A 23,465-nucleotide genomic window follows, 5' to 3' on the forward strand; every position below is an offset into this window, starting at 1 on the left:
GCCTTAAAAATTATCAACTGGAATGGTAACAGCGGGTTTTAAAATCTAGATATAAAATAGAATATGTGTAGATGGATGTACATACATAAATCTTGTCAAAATCATGTTACTATGCCATTCATACATTGACCAAATTAACGTGTTTCACAGGAGCCACGTGTCCCTAGAATGATCGCATGGAAAGTTTTGATAATTGGACGAGGAAAAACAAATTGTTAGTATATGCAGATGGAATGTTGAGACGCGCTGGAGGCTTATCAGCAACTGGTCGGATAAATCAACCTGCCAAAGCTACAAATTTATTCAAAACTATCCTATTAATTGAAGACCAAACATTCTGTATGTTTTGAGGCGGGGGAGGGGGGGGGGGATCAAATAACAACGTTCTTTACTTAATGAAAAATAATAAAATAAAATTAATGTAACTTCAGTATTCCCTATCCAGTTCTTAGATTGACCAATTTTAATCTTGCAGTGGCGGAGAAACAAATTCTTGTTAGCAATTTAAATGTTGAAAAACCTAATATTCTATTTCACGTACTTTTTTAAAGACGTTTTTTTAACATGGTAGATTTTCAGGAAAAAAATGTTCAAGAAAGACTTTACACCTTTTCATTATGTTAAAAAAAATGAAATCTGTAAAGGATGTTGAAACATGAATAGAATGTTTTAAATGATAACACCGATGCAACCCGTGCAAACAAACAAACAAACAAACAAACAAACAAACAAACAAACAAACAATTCTTAAACCTCACATTTTTTTTTCATTTTAGCGTTTTGTTTCATATGCACTCTTTCAAAAGCAGAGGGGGTATATAACATAGAGAGAAGGAATCGTATGAGTTTTACTTTCTTATCTTTTCGTCTGATAATGATGCATGATAGTACATGTTCAATGTTTGATACAGCTTCGAGTAGATGGCTAATTCCCGCCACTCATATCTCGAGCAGAAGACCATGATATATACAAATTACTGACGTGCTCTGTCGACGATACCAGACATCACCTCTTGCACGTGAGAGAAGCGTCTATAATTAGGACTAATTAAAATATATACATAAAACTTCGTGAACTTACAGGGAGAGATGTATTTGTTTAAGTTGTGAGTATTTAATGTTTATCAGTAAAAAAATGTATTTAAATGTATGGGTTTTTTATTGATTTTTTTTTCAAAATGGAATAACTGAATCATTAACATTTTTTATCTGAAATGATTAATTTATAAAATTATAAATTAGATTTATTAAAACAAGTTACTATTATACGTGTATGTATATAATATATTTTTTATGCATGTATATTCATTGCATATAACGATGATATTAATTAAAATCGCTTAACTACGTCATTATTATAATATGGAAATTTTAAAATTAAAAGTGTTCCTTTTATAATGTTACAAATTTAATCACGTTCTATTGTCAGAATTTATGTGAAAAATGCCATTGATGTGAATCCAACATTTCAACATTCAAACTGGATTCGACGGAAAAATATCTGAATGTATTTAATGATATCAATTAGAAGTCTAGTTTTAGAAAAGAGTATTAAAAAAGAAAAGAAAAAAAGAATGCTTGTGTTTTCTGATCAGTTAATAAACAAACCATACTGTTTAAACCGAACATTATTATCAATGCATGGTCTCAAAGCCTCATTTGAAGCTTCATGTCACTAAAAAATTTTACTTTTCGATAGATGTTAGCCAAGACAGGTCGTTATATGAGCCAATATTTTCATGTCAAGACTTTGTGAATAGTTAATATAATATTCTTCTGATAAGGACCATGTAAATTGTAATCAGAAAATAATATATAATGGTTCAAAATAATACAATAAAAACCCAATCAGTACGTAATATATTGTAGTTCAAATTAAGACCATACAAATTTTAATCAATAAGTACTTTATAATGATTCAAAATAGGGCAATACATATCGTAATCAGTTAGAAATATATTATAAGTAATATATAATGGTTCAAATTAAGAGCTCAGTAAGTTATATAATTATTATGGTACAATTTAAGACCAAACAAATCGTAATGAGTAAGTAATAAATAATGGCTAGAATTGACTATGCAAATCGTAATAAGTTGATATTACGGTTCAAACTATGACCTTACAAATCGAAGTAAATAAATAGATAAAATATAGTTTCATTTGTATTTCATCAAATCTTTATCGGTTACTTTATTTCTTCAAAACCTTTTTTTGTTATAACAAAATAAACTGTATATTTCAGCATATTAAACATCTACTCTGAGAGCATAAGCGAAAAGTCAAGAGTAACGAAAAGTGCATTCCGTAGTGTAATGAAAAATATTGTTTATTTCTCTGCTTTTACGACAACTGAAAGTGGATTAAACTGAAAAACCGTATTCGTGGGGAATGTGAACAGCATCCATTTGTCAGATACACTTGCAGGGGTTATTAAATTGGTGATTACAACCTCTTGAAACTCAACATAAACATTATAAAAACAAGGTTTCAAGATAGAAAGAAAACGTTTGAAAATGTGAAAGATATGTGAGCGCTGATGACAGTTAAATTAGAGTTTTAAAGTTGTAGTTTTTTCTTTCTTTTTTGAGATAAAAGTGTTAAATCTTGGAACTAATTTATAGAATATTTCCCTCTGATGTTCGTGTTTAGGAGAAAATCCTTTAGGCCAGCGTGTTGAAAGTTTTATTTAATTGTGATTAACGCATTTAAGACTTCAGTTTGAAGTATCGGGGTGCAAGTTGTTTTTTATCCGTAGGAGAAAAATCTGCAAGAGAACGACTAAAAAATACAAGAAGGATTTTGCGGTGTATTTGAGCGGAATCAGAGATTGGCGTTTGAACTTTTCTGATTATTTTACTTTTGGCGGATTGAAGATGAAAGGAAATTATAGTTTTTTAGATTGAAGCGTTCTTTTTTTTCAGTGGCTTTTTTTATAGGTCAGATAAATCCCCCACCCGCACTCTGTATTTCAGAAAGACTTTATCGGCTGAGATTATACCTACGATATCTACTTCAAATGATTTTATAAAAATGTAAGAGGTAAATTTCATAGATAAGACACTAATCACCATGTTCAATGTCCTTTAATAACGCAAACACGTACCGACACCCACATCATAAATTGACCAAATTATGAAAAAGTGAAACTTGTTAACTATCCAAAACTCTGGACTAAATAATGATATAATGGATACCATGAAAAGAAGCGAACAAAGGCATATTACGACAGTGTTTCGTCTAGTGTTTACGACTTTTGAGGTTTTTCACAATTCGCGGAGAGGGTTACCTGTTTGATATTGTAATATCTATATTGTTAGTGAGATCAAAGGAAAACCTCGCTAATGAGGTGCGTACGGAACGTCACAGCGAGCGCGGTCAGTGAAGAGGGCAACGTTGAAGATGGCGGCCAAGCAGATGACATCGAGCGCGCGGATACATTGTCGTCTGCAACCGAGAATCTCAATCCGAGGAAACGGAGATATAAGTTATTTCTAAAAGTGTTACAAAAACTAAATATGTGTTTTCTTGTGATATTTATTGGTTATTTTGCTTGGACAATAGCTGCAAACTATGGTCACTCAGGGATAAACAGTGTCTCATCTTGGAATACCTCAAACAACCAGAATGTCACAATAAAGGTAAATATTTATATTGTGCAGACGAAATTCGCGCATTACTTGCACGTGCCCTAATTTAAAATGCTTACTTACCTTCTTTTTCAGCTATTCTTAAACTGTTTTACACTTTCTATAATATCGCAACAACTATTTTTTTTACATTTCTGAGATATCCCAAGATGCATCCGCAAAAATATTTTATTTTTAAGTTAAACGATAAACAATTTAATTAATTTATTTTTTAACGTATACGAGTACATAGATTTTTTTCAGAATAAGAAAATGATTAATATCTTAAGTAAAGGAAGTAATTTCTTCGAACGAAATTAAATTCTATTCAAACTTGAAGATAATGTTATCTGGGCGCGTTTAAAATTAGGTTGAAAAATTGGGTTTAAAAGCTAATTAGGATTAAATGTCAAAGGTCATGTCATAATGGCATTGATCATTCTAAAATGGCAAGTGTAATTATCTAAATAAATCATGGTAGTTCAAAAATTTTATGTAGAAATTAAATTATTCTATTTATTTTTAAATTGACAGTGCTGTTAAAAGTAAATGTTACATAGACCTATAAAATCTTTTACGAATGTATTTATCAAATCAGTAAAAAATATCTTAAGATGTGCTTCAAATTCAAATACAGATTTAATTAACTATTTTTATCAGGAAAATGTTCTGGGGAATATGTTACACTGGGGTCACTAGGTACGTAAACTTTGTCCAGAAAAGTCACAGGGGATGTGGGGAAGAGCGCGTTTTTAATTTGACTGTTTCCGCAATTATGGCCTGTTGATGGGGCGCGTTTTTTTATGGTAAGTGAATATTAACAAATACACGTGTAAATTCGTAGATTCACGTGTTGTTTAAACATGACTGTACAACCAACAACACTCCTTTACACATGCATTTTGAAACAACAACCGAGAATTTTGAAGTGACGTTTTTGTCAGTATAAAATGGCATAATGAAATTTGCAAATTTGATATTGTTTTCTTTTTACCATGATGTATTATTTACAATTCTTTTCTTTAATGATTTCTTTAATGATTGATTGTACATTTATTTTCATTAACTTCCGGTTATATTTATAAATGTAGGGATAAACCTAATTCAATTTTGAATATATATCTGGTAAAATAAGCATAAATGTCATATAAAGCTAAAAACTGTTAAATTTCACATAAATAGATTAACTTATTTTAAAAAGTACAAAATAAAGTTTTATACTAAATATAATATAAAAACGTCATTTTTTTTTCTGAAGAAGACTAAACGTCGAAAGCTTAAGAAAAGCGTTTGTTTTATTGAACTGATAATAATTATATTAATACTAAAAATAATGAAATAATAGTAACGAATATAGTTTTACTTTAATATGATTTTATAGTCATAACTCATTGTCATGTCACAATCATATCATTGTTACAGTATCGCCTTGTCATTTTTTCGTCATATCATTATACTATATAGAGAATAACATGCTACTGTCTTTTGATATCAATTTTATCAGGCGAGGTTGATATGGGCTAGAAAGGGCGAGGCTTGCCGAGCTCTTTCTGCCCATATCAGCCGAGCATGATAAAATTGATATCAAAAGACAGTAGCATGTTTTTCTATTTATCATGTAACACATAATAACTGTCAAAATAACAAAATAATCTACTTTTAAATAGCGAATTTCGTTAAAAAGGGGGATTTTTGTTCAAAGAAATAATTCTTGAAAACAAATTCCTCCGCCCCTGAAACTTAGAATTTGTAATTTGCGGCCATTTTTTCTTTCGACTCGGATAAAAAGATACAACAGAATGTAGGCCTAATACGATAACATTCTTACCTTTAATTTAAACATCGATCCAAAAATCCGCTTAGAATCACATAAACTAAACTTTACTGCAATTTTTGTCTTGAATTGTCAAATTCAAAAGTTCACGATAATTTCAATCAAAGAAAAGTCAAATCGGCAATCAAACACAAGCTACACAAACATGCGTATTATTTTTTAAACGAAACAATTTGTTTACTTATTAAATAATAATCCGGCGAAATAAAGAAAACATTTACAAGTTCTCAAAGAAAATTGTGTAGCCTGTTTGTTATGATTACATGTATAGTATGACGTGAACATCGATGATGTCATTTGCAATATAAATTATGACGTCACTTCAAACTATTCGCTATCTAATTTATTCGTAATTGAAATCGAAATAATAAATAAATAAATTTCGCATATTGATTCAAGATTTGTAAGGGTATGAGATTACATTGTAGAATTCACATGCTGATGAAAATGAGAATATAAGAAATTGAAAAAAAGTCCGTTAAAATGGGCGGGGCTAATTTTTGATATCAGGTTACTGACGTGATATCAAAAATAATTATCAGGCAAGTGTTATCGGGCAGTTACCATAGCAGCTGCATGATAAAGTGATTTATCCTGTCACTTGTCTCAATTTCGGCCCGATAACAAGGTGCCGTATATTTTTACTGATCTACGGCACTTGATCACGTGGTATGCATGTTTGCCGGACTACTTTTCAAGAAAAAAATATAAAAACTGTCGTTAAATCTTCTGTGTGTAGAATAACGAATTTTGGAAACGTTGATAAAACTTTGTTTGTTTATTTTATTTCACTCTATAATTTTTCAAGCGAAATAAAAATTATTTAAAGTGAAATAAATGTAAAACTTAACTGTTTGCGACATTTTAGAATAGCGTACTTGATTTGATTGTTTTGCACGTGCTGTTTGGCGCTACATTGTGACGTCACGTAAACAATACTTTAAACGTCTGTACAGCGTTAACGACTGAATAAAAGATATTGGTATTCGAATTCATTTTCTTAGTTAGACCATTTTCTTTCATTCTAGATAGTTTTCACAACAAAATTCGACAAAAAATTGTTTTTATTTATCAAATTTTTAAACAAAATGGCGCCCTCAATGTGAAAATACACGGGGAGATAATAAGAACGGCGAGTGCATTGGTTGTAGAAAAATTAGGCCTTCTTTGTTTATATAGAAACATTTCCGATAGTGTGATTAAAGGTTGTTTGCCTAATAAAATTCTTTAAAAAACGGTGACAGGATAAATAGAATAATAGATTGGTGCCGTGGATGGAGAAAGTTTATCTGGCTCTGCTCCGGAATTTATTGGGTTCGCCTTCGGCTCACCCAATAAATTCCGGCTGTGACTAAAAAAAGGATTGGAGCACCACACTAAATACCGTATTCCGGTATATACCGGACAAGGCGCTTGAATGATAAAATGCTAAAATCTTGTCTTTTTACCCAACGGAATGAACTTTAACAGGTCTAATTCATCTTTTCACACCGAATCAAGTACGATAATCAAGGACAAATGTAAAATTCGGCGAAAAAAACGATATTTGTCTATTTTGTGATCATGATTTCTGCAAGCGTCTAGAGGTAGTGCTCCAATCCTGTATTGAGCTAAATCCATAAATTCCTCCGCCTCGCCAGATAAACTTTCTCAATCCACGGCACCAACCTATTATTCTCTATATATTCGTCATGTCACCGTTATAGTCCCAGTCATATGGTCGTCATATCACCGTTATAACATAATCATATCGTTAAAGCCCTGTCACATGTTCGTCATATCATCGTTATAGCATCGTCATTTGGTTATATCATCGCACAACCCGCATCATATCATCGTTATAAAGCTCACCATTCCATCGGTTTAGTATCATCTTGTCATGTTTTCGTCACATCGTTATAGCATAGTCACATGTTCGTCATATCATCGTTATTGTATCCTTCGGAACATCGTTTTCGCCTCGACATTTTTTTCGTCATGTCATCGTTATAGCCCGTCAAAAATAAAAATGAAAATCAAACCGTTTGTAACGCTAAATATCTATATAAATGATACAGAGGGGATAAAACCGTTTTTTTCATGATCACATACAGCATGGTTAATCAAAACAGTTTAGGCTTATTTCAAGGTAGGTCTCTATATAAAAACTTGTTAACATTCGTGTAGGTAAAGTGTATAAAACTCTGCACTATTTCACTATTATAACATAAATAAGTAAAATTGATTCGTTTATTATCTCTAAGCGATAATCTTACGCTTCCAGCCTTTGATGTTTTCTTCCAATTCTAAGACCATTCATTAGAAAAGGGAGGGAATAATTTAGAAACGGAATAAGTACTCTAAGAATACACCTGTTTAACATTTGACATAAACCTTCAATGGAAAGAGAATTTCAAAGGAAAACGAGAAATAAATCAAATAAAGATAAGAGAATACAATTTGTACAACTATTGTGTAGCCGTGTGGTCTACCGAAACGTTCTGCACGTGGTAAATAGGTAATTGACTTAATTACTGAAAGTTCTACAAACCCGAGAGGAATTTGAATTATAATTATGAACTATTTCAAGTATGTTTTCAATAGTCTGATATGTTGATATGTTTTGCTTATATTTTGTTAGAATTATCCTATACTGAGTATATAGTCCTATAATAACTGACGTTGACGCCATATACTACGTTAGACGTGGTAGATAATTAAGTTAGAACGCGACACTTTGCGAACTTTCGAGTAGCGTCTTATGAAATTAGGAAATTCTAGCATAGCGACTTTATTAAGTACCTTTGATAAAATATTGAAGATATTTAAATGTCAGTGAACAACGTTTAATATATCATGTCAGTGAACAGCGTTTAATATATCATGTCAGTGAACAGCGTTTAATATATCATGTCAGTGAACAACGTTTTATATATCATGTCAGTGAACAACGTTTAATATATCATGTCAGTGAACAGCGTGTAATATATCATGTCAGTGAACAGCGTTTAATATAATATGTCAGTGAACAGCGTTTAATATATCATGTCAGTGAACAACGTTCAATATATCATGTCAGTGAACAACGTTTAATATATCATGTCAGTGAACAGCGTTTAATATATCATGTCAGTGAACAACGTTTTATATATCATGTCAGTGAACAACGTTATATATATCATGTCAGTGAATAGCGTTTAATATATCATGTCAGTGAACAGCGTTTAATATATCATGTCAGTGAACAACGTTCAATATATCATGTCAGTGAACAACGTTTAATATATCATGTCAGTGAACAACGTTCAATATATCATGTCAGTGAACAACGTTTTATATATCATGTCAGTGAACAACGTTTAATATATCATGTCTGTGAACAACGTTCAATATATCATGTCAGTGAACAACGTTAATTATATCATGTCAGTGAACAACGTTCAATATATCATGTCAGTGAACAACGTTCAATATATCATGTCAGTGAACAACGTTCAATATATCATGTCAGTGAACAGCGTTAATTATATCATGTCAGTGAACAACGTTCAATATATCATGTCAGTGATTAATGTTTAATGTCAGTGAACAACGTTTTCTTTATTATTTAAATCAATTGATAGAACTTAACTCCAATAAAGTTCTGTCAAACGTTCACTTACCGTAAATAATGACTTTTTTTTTTCAAAAAAAAGGGAAAAAAAGACAATCCTGGTAAATTCTTAAAAAAATCTCCGTTTAAAAACCCTTTCAGAAAAAAGAACTTATATTAATATTAACAAACCTGTTTTCAAAGGCCATCATTCGTTTTCTACAATTTATGTGTACAATGACCCTTTTTTGAGAGACCATAATTATGTTGATAAGAGTCTATTTTCAAATTTCCAGTAGTGGTTTTATTAGAAAAAGCGTCGTGGCGTCATTTATTTGCACGAACGTAAGTTTTCACGTGGTCTTTTACCATACCCAGGTGGAAACCAAAATGATAATGCCTTTGCCACCAGCAGAGCCGGGCCAGCCTGTACATTCATGCAGTCTGACCAGGCTCGATACGGTTGTTTAACCAACTTCAAATTTTCATCTTGATATCCCCAAATCTGATTATAGACAGGTCCAAAAATGGAAGCTGGTCAAGTCCATTGAGGAAATTTGGCAGAATCAGGGTTAATTAATTTTTCTATCATCACAATTATTGTTTCCGTTTATATACTTTATATGATATAAATTTTATATATCTGAACATTATGAAATATATATTTTATAATTTTGAACGTTTCCGGAAGTGATGGCGACGAAGTTGACAATTTGTTTCTATATAACGTCAAAACCTCCCACCATGACAATTAAAAACAGTTCTAAAGTGAATGTAAATTTCTGCTCGTAGAAATATCGTCACATTTTAATAGCATTTCACAGCATATTTGGTAAAGTTTGGATAAAAGCAGAGGAATCTCAAATGATATTGGGGCCAGTCTTCCGTACATATTCTCGTTACACATGTATTAGGCTTTTCTCTTGTCTCTTCCTGTTGTATTATTTACGAAATTAACTCAGCATTGGTCAATCCAGAAAATCTGACGTCAAGCCAGGAAAATAAATTCTCGTCTGATCCCCTCGCAGATTTCATTTCAGGTGGTATAACAATAAAGAACATTAGTGATTTTTCCCGCACTCTCTCTCACTCTCTTTGGAATGTCATCGTGAAATAGTAAAAAAGCTTTTACTGTAAGTAAACCGCATGCGGAGACGACCTAACTATCTGTAGAGATCGCAAAGTAGATCGTAATCCTCAAGTATTTATAGTGGTCCTAAAGTAATCTTTTATAATGAGTCTTTAACACAAGGGTTAAGTTGGTTAACTAGCTGGGGGGAACATCTTCGATTTATTGACGTAAGTGAACCTTTGGAGAATATACACTAGAGATGGATTTAGTCCAAAATACGACAGTTATGCTAATGAAAGAGTAATGTAAACAGTTCGGAAATATAAAATTATGTTGCAACATTTTTCGTATGCGTACGTCAGAAATTGAACAACATAAGTGAAATGAATTGAATTCTGCTGCAAATATCGCGCCGAATGGTTTTCCCACTTCCCGCTGTGCTTTCATTACACTTTTTACAAATGACGCCACATTTGCCGCCCGCTTACGCTTTTCAGTAATTTCTTTATAATACATCAATCCCAATTACATCATATTGCAGAGTCAAAATCCTAAACTTTTTAACTAGCTTGTTTTCTTTATTTTACTTTTTTCGTTGTGAAATGTGTTTACCACTGCTGCGTTGTAGAAATTCAAATTCCTTGAACAGTTGTTGTTGTTTTAAATTATTCGCTATCAACTAAACTTTACGACGCTTTATTACCTGGACAAAAACAGAGATGTTATCTATATCTCTGACAAAAGCATTAAATAATTTCGCGAAAATTTAAAAATAAGTTCTGACTGAATAACAAACTGTGCAGACCATGATCAGACCACAATATGTCCAGTTGCCTTTAGCAGGCTAAAAGTTAAAGTATTGCTTGATATGAAACTTTTTATGCTTCTAATCGAAAATACTTGCCGCACTTATTTTACCAATTAGCATCTTTATTGTACAATAGTTACTTCTTTGCGAAAGAACTTACTTTTTATTCTTGTTTAAACAAAATTTATAAAGATAATGCACTAAAAATAGTTAAAAAGTTTGTAATAAGCAAAAATGCAGTTTTCAATTCGACTCTTGGGAAAAAATTTAACAACCTATTTGGATCTAAATCAAATCAAAACCAAGTTTCTAGTTAAAAAGTAAACAAAACAAAAATGAATACAATAAAAGCTATTTTATTTTGTTTAAATCAATACAGTCATGTAACAAATGATTATATAGATATGTCTTGAAGGACAAAAACGAAAAAAGAAGTCAAACGGTTTCATATTTTGCAATGCCTTTCCGTCCACCATCTTGACCTTGTCATATCTTTTTCGTCAGCTATCTTGGATACCTGCGTCAGTTCGCGTTAAGTCAATGCCACACAACAACATTGACATTATATATCTATTTACTTTACTATGTTTTAAACTGAATTGCTATATAAACTATTTGAAGTGGAAATGTCCATGGAAGAGGATAAAAAACCATCTGAGAATGTAAATTACTACAAATATACTTAAAACCTTAAATTTCTAATAGGAGACTGGAAGAATATATGTATTGAACAATATATTTAATAATTACACACCATATTTAAAAACTTGATTTTATACAAGAGAAAATAAGCTAAATATTTAAAATGTTGGCTATATAAAAAAACGTAAATATGCTTGCAAAGGTAACGTCTGAATATTAACCTTTATTCCTTATAATATGGAAACATGCAATAAGTATGAATTGATAACTCAAATTCATGTAAGCCAAGTTAATAGCAACAGCTTCCTTATTTTACGTCTCGAAACAAAAAGAAAAAAGAGGAAATATTTGTATCATGTCTCAAACTTTTCTCAAAATATTTCAGACAGAGAATTCCAGCAGTTATACTGGTAATAGCCGGTCTATTCCATTTCATTCATCATCAGACGACAATCTTACTGACCCGCCATATCAACCGAATATTGTGATGCCATCACACCGGAAGCAGGCGAAAAGACGCCGAAAGAAAGGCCGGAACCGGAAACGGAAACATAGGAAGCACAGGAAAACTGTCTACAGCAGTTTAGAAGATTACCTAAATCTAACAATAGAGCGGCGTAAAAATAGAAATGCAAAAATGACTTGTACTGACTGTAAAATAAGGAAAAGAAAAGGACGACGACACAAGTTCACTGCTGGGAAAATAAGTCCATCTGTATTAAGACGGGTTTTAGAAAAAGTAGCAGACGAAACATTATCCGGTGCACGTACTGGTACCGGAACTATTTCAAGTCTGTATGAGGAAGACAAAGTTCGTCAGGATTATGACAGAGACCCGGATGAAACTGGGTGGAGTTATGATCAACATTGGGTCAGTATCTCAGGGGGAGACACCATCAGTCAGGAGGACACTGTATATAAAACAGGTACATTTTTAACCTTAACCTGCTGGAATTGAAAGCGATAAGCCATTGTCATCAGTATGAAGCAAGGTCCAGCCTGCACGTCCATGCAGTTTGACCATGTTCTATACTGGTAGTAATCGCTTTTTTTATTTGATACTGAAATATCTTAACTTCATGTGTACTATTCCAAACTTACAGAAGGACAAATTCATTAAATAAATTCAGTAGGGTAAGGGTTAAACTTTGATTACTTTATAGATTAAGGTGTTCATTGCCTTTACCATGACCTTTGTATTGCTTGTTATGGAGTATCTGGTTAATATACAAATACAAGAGATAGATATCAATTTCTTAAGATTTTTTGAAAGCCAATTATGCTGTCAATATAAAAACAGATAAGAAGATTACTGACGTAGTTTACATTTTGATTATTTTTTGTTTAAGATATTCCAGATACTTAGTACAAAGTAGCATGATATCTGTTTCTCCTGTTGTTCAGAGACTACATTGTTTCTTTGATCGTGTTTCTATATCCGCAATGTTTAGGCTGCTTCTTTGACTTGTGTGATTATGTTCAGACTCTAGTTTACAGGTTTCCATAACAAAAAACATTCAGTTCATATAATTATCCGCTGCAGGTCTGTAAATAAACTCGTAAAATGTAAAACAAGCGTAACATTGGTGACCTGGTAGTTGTAGCAGATGGCAAAATGAAACACGTGCATTTTGATACACTGTGCATACATACCTATTGAAAACACACTAAACGCGTGCCTGTAATCTGCACTCACTGCCGCATCATTAAACGTCGTAAAGTATAATATCATTTAATGTCGTAAAAGATAATTATATCTTCTTTTTTTATAATCGGTTCAAAAGATAATCTAGTTCAAACGCCGCACGCGCCTTACCGGAAGTCATTCATCACTGCTCACGTAGAAGTTTTGAAACCAGACCGGGAACGTATAACACTCGTGTATTAATGTCAATCACTCAACAAACTAAGAACAAATTGCTCATCATCTGACTGTCAGTCAACAAGTGCCTACCACTTCCTATATCGTATTTCTAAACTAAAACAAAGTTTACTTTGTGAAATCCACAGGAATGCCAAAATATATCAAGCAAGAAGCCGGCCGTGAATACAGTTTCAAAGATTTTTTTTTTTGCTCAGAAAAAAAAATATCATTATCCAAGAATGACTCTGTGTGTGTTTTTAAGACTAAATTTATGTTAAGATTGATTGATATTCATTTCATAAAAGATAAAACAAACGAAATATGATTACTTTGGTCTACGGCATAGATTCATGTTTTTATTTTATTCAACGTTTTTCTCTTAAACCATTTTTTGCGTAAAATTCATTAATACAAATACCCAAACCCTTAAATTTAAAAAAAACGGTAATTTTGAAATTTTCTCATTTGATATTTAAAATGATAATAACAATTTCAAAATATTGCATTTTCTTGTCACGCCTGCTTTCTTAAGCTATGTATTTGCGTTGATAGTATTTTGTCTTTTTGATCAATGACAAGATGCTAAAATTACTGGAAAGTTTCAAAATATCGTTATAACTTTATTTGTAAAGCGAACGTGTCTCAAAGTCACCGGCGCTGACCGAAAGGTTTTTTTTTTATGTTTTAAGAGGCATTCAATGAATGGCCAAAGCTTGACCTAGTAGAAATTGCTCTTTATGAGGTCGTTATGCTACAACTATATTTTATGCAATAGCACTGCGTTTATATTAGTTGATGACACGAATTCCGGTGCTTGTGTTAATTTTAGTTCTGTTTTGTCTGTTTTCACGCTCAGAATATAACGCGTTATAAACTGAAAACTAATTTAGGTTACAAGATGACTTATACTTGCGAACATAATATACATGTATATATCAGTTTATCATAACCTCACAATAAATGTATGCCGGGTTAAAATAGTTGTTATTTAAATTCACCCGCCATTTGTTTGGCATTTCATCCACGTGTACAACCATGCAAACAGTACTTGATAATTTGCACTTTTATTTCGTTTCCATGTATGTTTGTCTATGCGTACTTTTAAAAAATGTGTCATATTTATAATTTGCAGACGATAAATTTTCAAATAGACGCACAACTCCTTGGACGCCATGGTCTCCTTGCAGTTCCTCTTGCGGCGCAGGACAGCAAGAGCGCATGCGTAAATGTGGCAGCGCATGTACGGAAGTCGAATCAATGGTGTGTGTAAATCCGCCCTGTGAAGGTAAACTGCTTTTTCTTGTAAACAAATAATCAAAATATCTCATCGGATGTTAATTGAATAATTACGTCTAGGTAGAATTTGGCTTTTGGAAAGTTTAATAGGCGCAGCCTAGCGTGGTGTAGGTTAACACCGGTGCATTTGGGTTATGGTTTTTTGTAGCGTAGTAAATATTCCAAAGAAAATATTGTAATAATATTTTGATGATAAAATTTGTTACACATTTTTAAATATCTAAATATTGCTGTTTAGTATTGTCATAAACATATATGTGTGCATTATATAAACTTGCAAGGGACTCAGGGATTGGCTGTATTCAGTAGTGATTCAGAAGAGTTACCGTTCGTGACCAATAGACCATTCTTAAACAAGGATGGGTAGAATTTTTGCTTGTTTTTGAAATTTTATGGTAAAATTATCTATATATCTTTTAAGACATTCTTAAAAATCAAAAGATTTCATTGGCTGTGATACATATTTATGTTAACTGTTTGGATTCTGGGTTATATAAATGCAATTCATGCGACTGATTGATTGATTAATTGCTTTCGTCCGATATCATTTGTGTAGATTAAAATATTAAGAAGTCCAAAAAATTTTCAAAGTAATCTATTTTAGAAAAAAACCATCATTTTTAGCATTTTAAAACAAAACAAAATAAACAGCAAAAATACAAAAACTTCAGTTTTGCGCATTTCTGAAAAAATAGTGCAATATTCGTTCCGAGCACATAATTATAGTTTTAACACTACAATGCAGTTATCACCCCTGATCAGTACAATATAGTGTAGCGTGCCATATTCACTTTATAAGGGAAAGGCTGAGTGTAACAATTTCACGCGACCTAATTTCCTCTATAAGAGTGAGAACTTAAAAGTGACTTTAATAATGAATGCATTAGCAAATCACTTTTAGTACCTTCAGCACTTTGATTTTCATGTTAATTTCCGTACTGCACGTAACGAAATAATGTCGATGGTTGTTGAATTTTGTTTATTGTACTGCCTTAATAATATACAAAAACGCATTACTGAAGCAGACATGATGAAGGTATCTCGGACATGTGCTATCCAGTAAGATAATAGCCTCTTTGTTTATAAACAAATTAAGGAGAACAAAGCCGATTTGTGGGTGTAATTGTTACAATACAGGCAATAAATAGAAGGTTAGGAAACAATTTTGACAGATTGAGCCGAGATTAGACGACGGAGAGTATAAACTGTTTTGAGTAGTGATTGAGGGGATTTGGACATGTTTCAAACAAGAAACATGATGTATGAGATAATTTCTGGATCTAGTCTCGTTTTTTTTTTATAGGATTGCACTCAATAACATAAGCGACATTTTGATCTAAGTTCGCCATTGTTTGAATATTATCCTTCAATAATGACGTACTGTCTATCTCTATTATAACAGACGTTATATGGGGAAGAAAAAAACTGTTGGCTCAGGATTTTCAACCGTTTTGTATAAATTTTGCGCAAACATGTTTCTCTTAATTTGTTCAATTATAAGTTATGTTCACAAATTCAGTAAGTAAATTCTAGCATCAATTAATTTATTTTATAAGTATGCTGGCATCCTGCTTATCCCTTATTTCCAGTTGTTTTTTTATTCCAAATATTCTTGCTGTTTTACATACAAAGATTTTTGAAAAATAGGCGAAAACTCTGAACTTTACGAAACAGAAGTCAATATATTTTATTGTTGTTTTTTTTTTAAACCTGAACAATGTTGTTGTTTTTCCGAATAGCACCTGCATATCTGAAACAGCAGTCCGAACTATATTTAAGCACGTGGAAATCGTGCTACGTGATTTAGAAAACATGTTTCCTTTTCCGCGCAATTCCATGCATATTTCTGGGAGAAGAATTCACTTTTGGAGCTCGATAATCACCTTATTACAATAAAAACGCGGGAATATTTGTTCCCGAACTATTATTTCTAGCGGCAGGGGTCTGTGTTCAAACACTTACAGGAGCAGGTGGTTTCTGAGAGGAACATTTGAGTAAATTATGACAAGTTATCAAAGTGCGGTACGCTAAATGGAATCTATTTCCGGAATTCGGTTTTTGGGATACAATAAAAAACGTAGAACAAAATAGATAGCTGGATAGGTTTACAAATGACAAGAAAAATGTTAAGAATTGTTTAATTGTTTGTTATATACATGTATAGTGTAAACAAGGTTATTACCATATCAAAATTAAGTAGATATTTGATCAGAACGTTGTATTTGATTGAATGTAAGAATAAGAAAAAATATGAAGGACTGTTTCGAAATCTGAAGCGCAGGAATGAACAGATCTTAAAAAATATTGAATTATGCGTAAAAAAACACAATTTCGCGCATTTCTACAATATAAATCTTTATAGCATGTATAAAGACGCTTTTAAAGTTTTGAGTATATTCCGTTTATTTTAGTAACTCGAAATATAAGCCATTTATGAAAATTAAAACTTCATGCATACAGACGGGCGCGCCTTTAAATTACTTTCATAAATATGTTTGAACTTCCCGTTACTAGTTTAAAGGGGGAAGATATTTTAAGATAATCTTTCTTGAAACAAATTACTAATCATCTTTTTTTCTGATATCATAAAAACTGCTTACCCGGTACAGAATAAAAAATGGAATTTCCGAACATCATTTGACCGACCTCATGTAAAGAAATAAATGAAGATATGGTTTAGTTTTTATTCATTTCATTTCGATATCAGAGAAAAGTTTATCCGTACAAATTCCAATTTAGATTTAATTGTCAATAATAAACTTATAAAGAGGACTACAAAATTGATAAATTTCTCGGAATGGTTTCCATCACCTGCCTTAGTGTATCATTTACTATCAAATCAAAGATTATCAGTTCTGATTACCTTCGCCTGATTTTTGTTTGAAGTTTTGAGGATTATTTTACGTCTTCTTTTCTCTTTGTTTATTTTCAACAATTTTTCTAGCAAACAGTTTGTTTTGACATGCCGTGAATTAGTGGGTACTGATATAGATATAGGGTGATAATTGTTACATTTCTGATATAGATACAAGATGATGATTGTTCCAGAAACGCGACGTCATCGTGAATCAGTAACATCATTAACGTCATAATGAAGTAGTTTCAATTCTGGAAATACTTAATCCAACCTAGGGACATTTTACCCACCCAAGCGTATATATAGAGAGTGAACAGATGAACAGATAATTCCTTTCATAATTCTTTTCAAAGTTATTTCGAAGGAAGTTTCTGTAAATATTCATCGTAGTTAACGTGGGTACGTTCAATTTATAAAAAGAGCGGGACAGTCTTGTTTATATTTTAGGCAGATTTATATTTTGTCCTAAACACTTTACAATATCTATCTTCAGCTCAATTTGACAAATATAAAATTGGCATAATGTAAAGTTAATCGAAAGTGGTCAGTTTTTGCCAACAATATGGAGTAAGGTCGATCGATCCTTGCAGTCTGACCAAGCTCTATACTGCGGCAAATTAATGTTTGATCTTCAAACATTTTTTATTTTAATAAATAAATAAATAAATAAATAAAATATCAATAAATACATAGATTTTATTTAAATAAATAAATAAATAAAATGGCCTGTCAGTAATAGCTAAACACGAAACCAAGTATTTTGTTTTGTATATACATGCATTTCTAGAACATGTATTTACAACATTTTAACATACATGTATAGTCTTATAATACATTTCTCTAGAACTATTTACAGAATCAAATACTTAGTCATTTGATTAAAAAGCGCACGACACATGTGTGTGTTGGGTACATAAGTGTTTTAATAGAATATAAACAAATCAATTAAATATTAACCTGATTATTAAAAGAAACTTCATTTACTTCTATAAAGTATATCTCAAGTATTCCTCCTCATGTATGAGTTATTACCCTCTCTAATTATCTTAATATACGATTTTATAGAAGTGTTTTACATTTAAACATTATGTAGTAAGCACCCATATATCTTGACTTGTTAAATTAGCGAGGGGATTTTTTGAAACATAAAGTGAACTTGTTATGATCCCGTACTGATAGCATCAAAGTGACGCCAATTCTAATTTCAGTTTTTTAAACAGCCGTAGTAAGACATAAATGTTTTTTTTAGTTCTTTGCTTTTCTATAATTATTGGTAAGCTCGATTGCTAATCAAGTTCCTGCAACTTATATTAATCACTTTGGAGTTGGCTTCCTGGAACTAACCAGGACTGGTGTCATATGAAAAAACATTATCGTGACCCGAATAGGGCTCGAACCCATAATCCCTGGGTTGAGAGGCAGACACCTTAACCACTAGGCAACCGCTCCCCTATAATTGTTATTTACATACTGCGAAAAGAATCTTTGCCATCTCCCACGCAGTGATCTCCCCTTTCAGGACTGGCCGTAGCGTAACCAGTGCACGGAGTTTGATATCTTTGTTCATGTGTACGTTAGAACAAAATTTGCGATCGTATTACATTTACGTAGCGTAAACGGACGTTGTGTCATTTGTTATTTTATAAACGTAATTTTAAAAAAGAAGACAAAATGTCGAAAGCGGAGAAAAGCGTTTTCTTATTGAACGGATTATAAATTTACATAGCGTCACATTCATGAAACAATAGTACATATTGCAAAATCTGTGTTCTATGCAGTCTTTTTTATTTAAAATTAAGCAGTAATTGAAAAAAAATCTGTTTGAAAGACCCTGACTTGAGCAACAAAATTTATGAGTATTTTTTAAAATTAATGTCTAAGTTAATCATTTTAGTTTAAGACAAAGTCATAATTTCCCAGCCAAACTATCCAATTATTTTCCTTAAACATGAAGCAGCGAATTTCACTTAACTTTGTTAATTGGCGTGTATTTTTCCTCTTGTTGCAGGTTCATCACAGGAGGAAAGTTCCAGCACAATTAGTGAATTTTATAAATGGGAAAAAGAGGGATTCGTTCCGCCAATGACTTTACCCGAACAGGATTATTTAGATTCAAGTAAGTTTTGTTCGACATTTTCCTTTCCTTAAAAAAGATTTCTTTAATTGAACACAATAATTATTATTATAACTGTAAATCACTTTTTCGTAGAGACATAAATTGTTTTAAACTGACTGAATATTAACAGTAAATGGTAGTGTTTAAATGAATAAATACAGCGTAAATGAAGTAATAAAATTTTATCAGTCACATTTTAAGCATATTTACTTGCATTTTCATTCACAGATAAGGATGTTTGCGGTAAATGGGTGAAGTGTAACAAAAAGTTTGCTCAAGATTTTATCAAGAATTCATCTTTACCGGCGTGTCCATGTTATTTTCCTCTAATACGGGTAAAAAGTAAAGATATTTTTGACGTTGAATTAGACAAAAATGTGAAATGGATTGACGCAAGCAGCCATGGTGATTTAGTTTACAAGCCGGGTGCTTTTGCGTGTATGCGGTCGTCACTTGTACCAGGGGCAACAACTCTAGCAGTGCAACAATGTTGTTATGACAGCCTGTATTCTCTTGTTACTCGTGGGCAAGCAGCGGGGACACCTGTACTCATCAGTCCAGAAATCTCAAAGGAACTCCATCATAAAGTAGATTTATTACCATGGATTATATGTAAAGGCGATTGGACCAGGTACTACATCACTGACTCCTGTGATTTTCAACTTATACTATTATTAAAACTGCAATATTATAGTATTTTTGAAACTACAATCTTATACTATTATCAAAACATCAATGTTCTACTATTGTTAAAACTACAATATTATACTATTATTAAAACTGCAATATTATACTATCTTTAAATCTGCAATCATATATTTTCAATGTTGAAACTCTCTTTATCAGAAGCTTTATTCTTGTAAGCTTTCATATGGACAATACTTATTCATTTCCATGCATATATTTCAGATATAACCAAGTACTGGCTCCTGACAATTCACTTAAGTGTTACCAGAATCCAGATGACAACATAATATCGTGGCAAAGACAACAAGTTGGCAACTATTGATATTGTACCACTAAGCAGGTGCGCTGCACCTATATTTGATTAGAACACCCAGAACATGTTCTTCGGAACGTTGCGCGATAATCGAACTCGGAGCGTCGGACAACAAGGGAGACAACTGATGACATAGTAGGCGTTCAGGAGTAGGAAATCTTGCTTTACATAAACAATTTCAGCAAGAAGCAATCACTGTAATTTATCATACATAAAGAGATAATGTTTTAAATACATGCATAAATGTGTATATATGATCGAGACAGGGTAATACATACAATATATTTGCGGCGATTATTGTAATATTTAATGGTAATAGAATCTCAAGATGTCCCCAGAGGTGACTGTAGTTACCTCCCCTTACAGTTATTTGAAAGGATTGGACTTCTGGACTATACAAGGCGTATAATAACACTGCCTTTAAATGACAATCAACTTATGCTTTAACTAGTGTCTAAACAGAAGGAATGCTTGTTAGTTATCATATCCTTAAAGGTCAAGGCCGGTGACATGCATGCTGACCTGCAGATCAATTAAAATGAAATTATTTCATTAAATGTTAAAAGATACTTGTAAAGCAGGGTCTTTCAAATACAGGTAGAAATATTTGAAAAACCCTGCATAAAGGCCATTTTCAAATAATGATCGCTTCTTTATATATACATAAGCTTATGACCTTTATAATCGTGTCAAGGGTCAAAATATAAAAGGATTCTCTTGGAAATAACTAGATTTATGATAGTTTGCTTTTCTTTTACATTCAAGAACTTTGTTTGACTGAATTCATAGCAATCAGGCCTTTTGGACTCAAATCAGATAATGATGTGTTTAATAGAGGTATCAATTTTATAAGTATTTTAATACGCTTGTCACGTTTTAAAGATTGACCAATGAACTTTACCTGATTTAATGAATATTCATCTATGTATATCTACTGATGTCACTTTAAAGCAAAGTTTACTTAAAAATGGCAACATGACCATATATAGAAATTAGGACTCTTTTTTTTCGGTGTGCGTGTATCGCCTCGAACTGTGTTATTTGGCAAGAACCGTAAATGGGCGCTTCAGGCTTGTGAGTCGGGCGTAAAATGACCACTTTTCAGAGGTCAGAGGTCATAGGTCAGACGTAATATAGATGTTAATTCCCCTATATCTTTTATCTTCCTTCTATACGAGTATTTGACACCTTCGATAGGGGCTTCTGATGACGTCATTATCTTGATTTGGGTCCATTGTAGTCACATTTTGGAACGGGTAGCATTTTATTTTCTTTTTGGTTACTTTCTTCAGGGGTAGTAATCAAACATTCCGTATAAACATCCTGTTTTATACCGGATACTTGTTATATACCATGTTATATCTTGTTTTATCATTAAAATGTCGTCTGAAATGTTGTTGTTATTTCATTTGTTCGGTATCCTTGACAAAATTGTCAAAAAAAAGCCAAAAAACCAAAACAAAAAACAAAAACAAGTTTACTGACAGTTACGTGGTTTAAATAATTGAACTTAGTTAAATGTTGATTAGTTGTTAACACCAAACACTGAAAGTTTATAAAGCTATATATCTTCTGCAAAAATGTTTTTGAATTTTTTAAAAAAGGTATATTTCCAAATTAAAATGCTTGAAGTAAGATAATATAATTTTATTCCCTTAAAGGCGAATGACGAATACACGAAATGGTTGCTAAATGGTTAAAATTCTACTTAAAATAGCATCAAAATAATTATTTTGATCCTGTGTCGCGTATAATCGACCATAAGATCATGTAATCAATATAATTTTGCTGTTGATAAATATAATGATTGTTTTTCATAAGATAGAGCTTTTTAAGCGAACGATTTAGTATACATAAGCAACTCACCAATGTATTGAAACACATCTACTTCCTGTGGTCCATAAAAAAAACAAGAAAAAAAGACACACGTTGAATTAATTAAATAACCTTTCAAAATATGACACAATGCATGTAATCACATTGTGGCTTGCAGTAAATTATACAGTGATTCCGTCTCTTCACGGTTATCTCCCTTTGCCGCGAATGTTTTGAGGCAATAGGAGAAACGATACTTATATAATCTCACTCTCACGAAACCTCAAGTAACGCTGGATTAGACTTAAGGTAAGTAACTCACAATGTCTTGAATGTGCAAAGTGGTATATGGCATGTTAAACGTTGTAATATTCAATAAATTAAAAAAGTTTCTATATCCAATATTTATATTGTATAACTCTAATTTTATATTCTATACCACATTTATTCAATCCCGCGGAATATTTATTCATCATAAAAAATATTTATGTGCGATAATTTTCTATATGTATGTTCTATATTTGAAAATATATATTGTATAATTAAAATATTACTGAAAAATATTTATTCGATAATTTGAATCATGGGATAGAACACTTAGCATACTAAGCCCCGCCTATAAAGTAAGCACGAATTTCTGATGAAGCGTTATCATCCTGATTAAACTAGACTATAGCGTAGTGGAAATGATCAGCGTACCTGTGAATGTCACTTGTAAATAGTGCATATGCTTAATACTCCTTATAAATGTGTATGTATATGTAAAATCTTCAGGACATGCAATCGTATAATAATGGTTTTTCATATGCCTAATAATTTAACCACGATATAAACCTATGTGAGGATATCATGTAAAATGCAAATACATAAAAGTACACGGAACATAAATCGGAATATATCCCCTATATGAAACGAAAAATACCAACAAGAAACATTAACAACTGAAAATGCGACCCGGTGCA

At 32.0% G+C, this 23,465-nt stretch overlaps 1 protein-coding gene across 1 annotated transcript; it reads left to right on the plus strand.

Moving 5' to 3' along the window:
- Positions 1 to 802: 802 nt before the first annotated feature.
- LOC132726910 (isthmin-2-like) lies at positions 803 to 22,082 on the plus strand. The gene is made up of 7 exons (XM_060712325.1): positions 803 to 1,106; positions 2,245 to 3,640; positions 11,941 to 12,481; positions 14,552 to 14,704; positions 19,581 to 19,688; positions 19,917 to 20,319; positions 20,598 to 22,082. The coding sequence occupies exons 2-7, from the start codon at positions 3,344 to 3,346 to the stop codon at positions 20,695 to 20,697; spliced, it is 1,602 nt and encodes a 533-aa protein (XP_060568308.1). The 5' UTR covers positions 803 to 1,106; positions 2,245 to 3,343; the 3' UTR covers positions 20,698 to 22,082.
- Positions 22,083 to 23,465: the final 1,383 nt, after the last annotated feature.

The sequence above is a fragment of the Ruditapes philippinarum genome, unplaced genomic scaffold, assembly GCF_026571515.1.
Source record: "Ruditapes philippinarum isolate M1 unplaced genomic scaffold, ASM2657151v2 ctg4482_1_1_1_1, whole genome shotgun sequence".
Taxonomy (NCBI): domain Eukaryota; kingdom Metazoa; phylum Mollusca; class Bivalvia; order Venerida; family Veneridae; genus Ruditapes; species Ruditapes philippinarum.

What these genes read in the sequence shown, in the direction of transcription:
- LOC132726910 (XM_060712325.1), top strand. Translation starts at nt 3,344, where the DNA reads ATGAGGTGCGTACGGAACGTCACAGCGAGCGCGGTCAGTGAAGAGGGC. An exon ending in TGTAAATCCGCCCTGTGAAG is followed by an intron (nt 14,705 to 19,580) that starts GTAAACTGCTTT and finishes CTCTTGTTGCAG; the next exon opens with GTTCATCACAGGAGGAAAGT. An exon ending in TGTAAAGGCGATTGGACCAG is followed by an intron (nt 20,320 to 20,597) that starts GTACTACATCAC and finishes CATATATTTCAG; the next exon opens with ATATAACCAAGTACTGGCTC.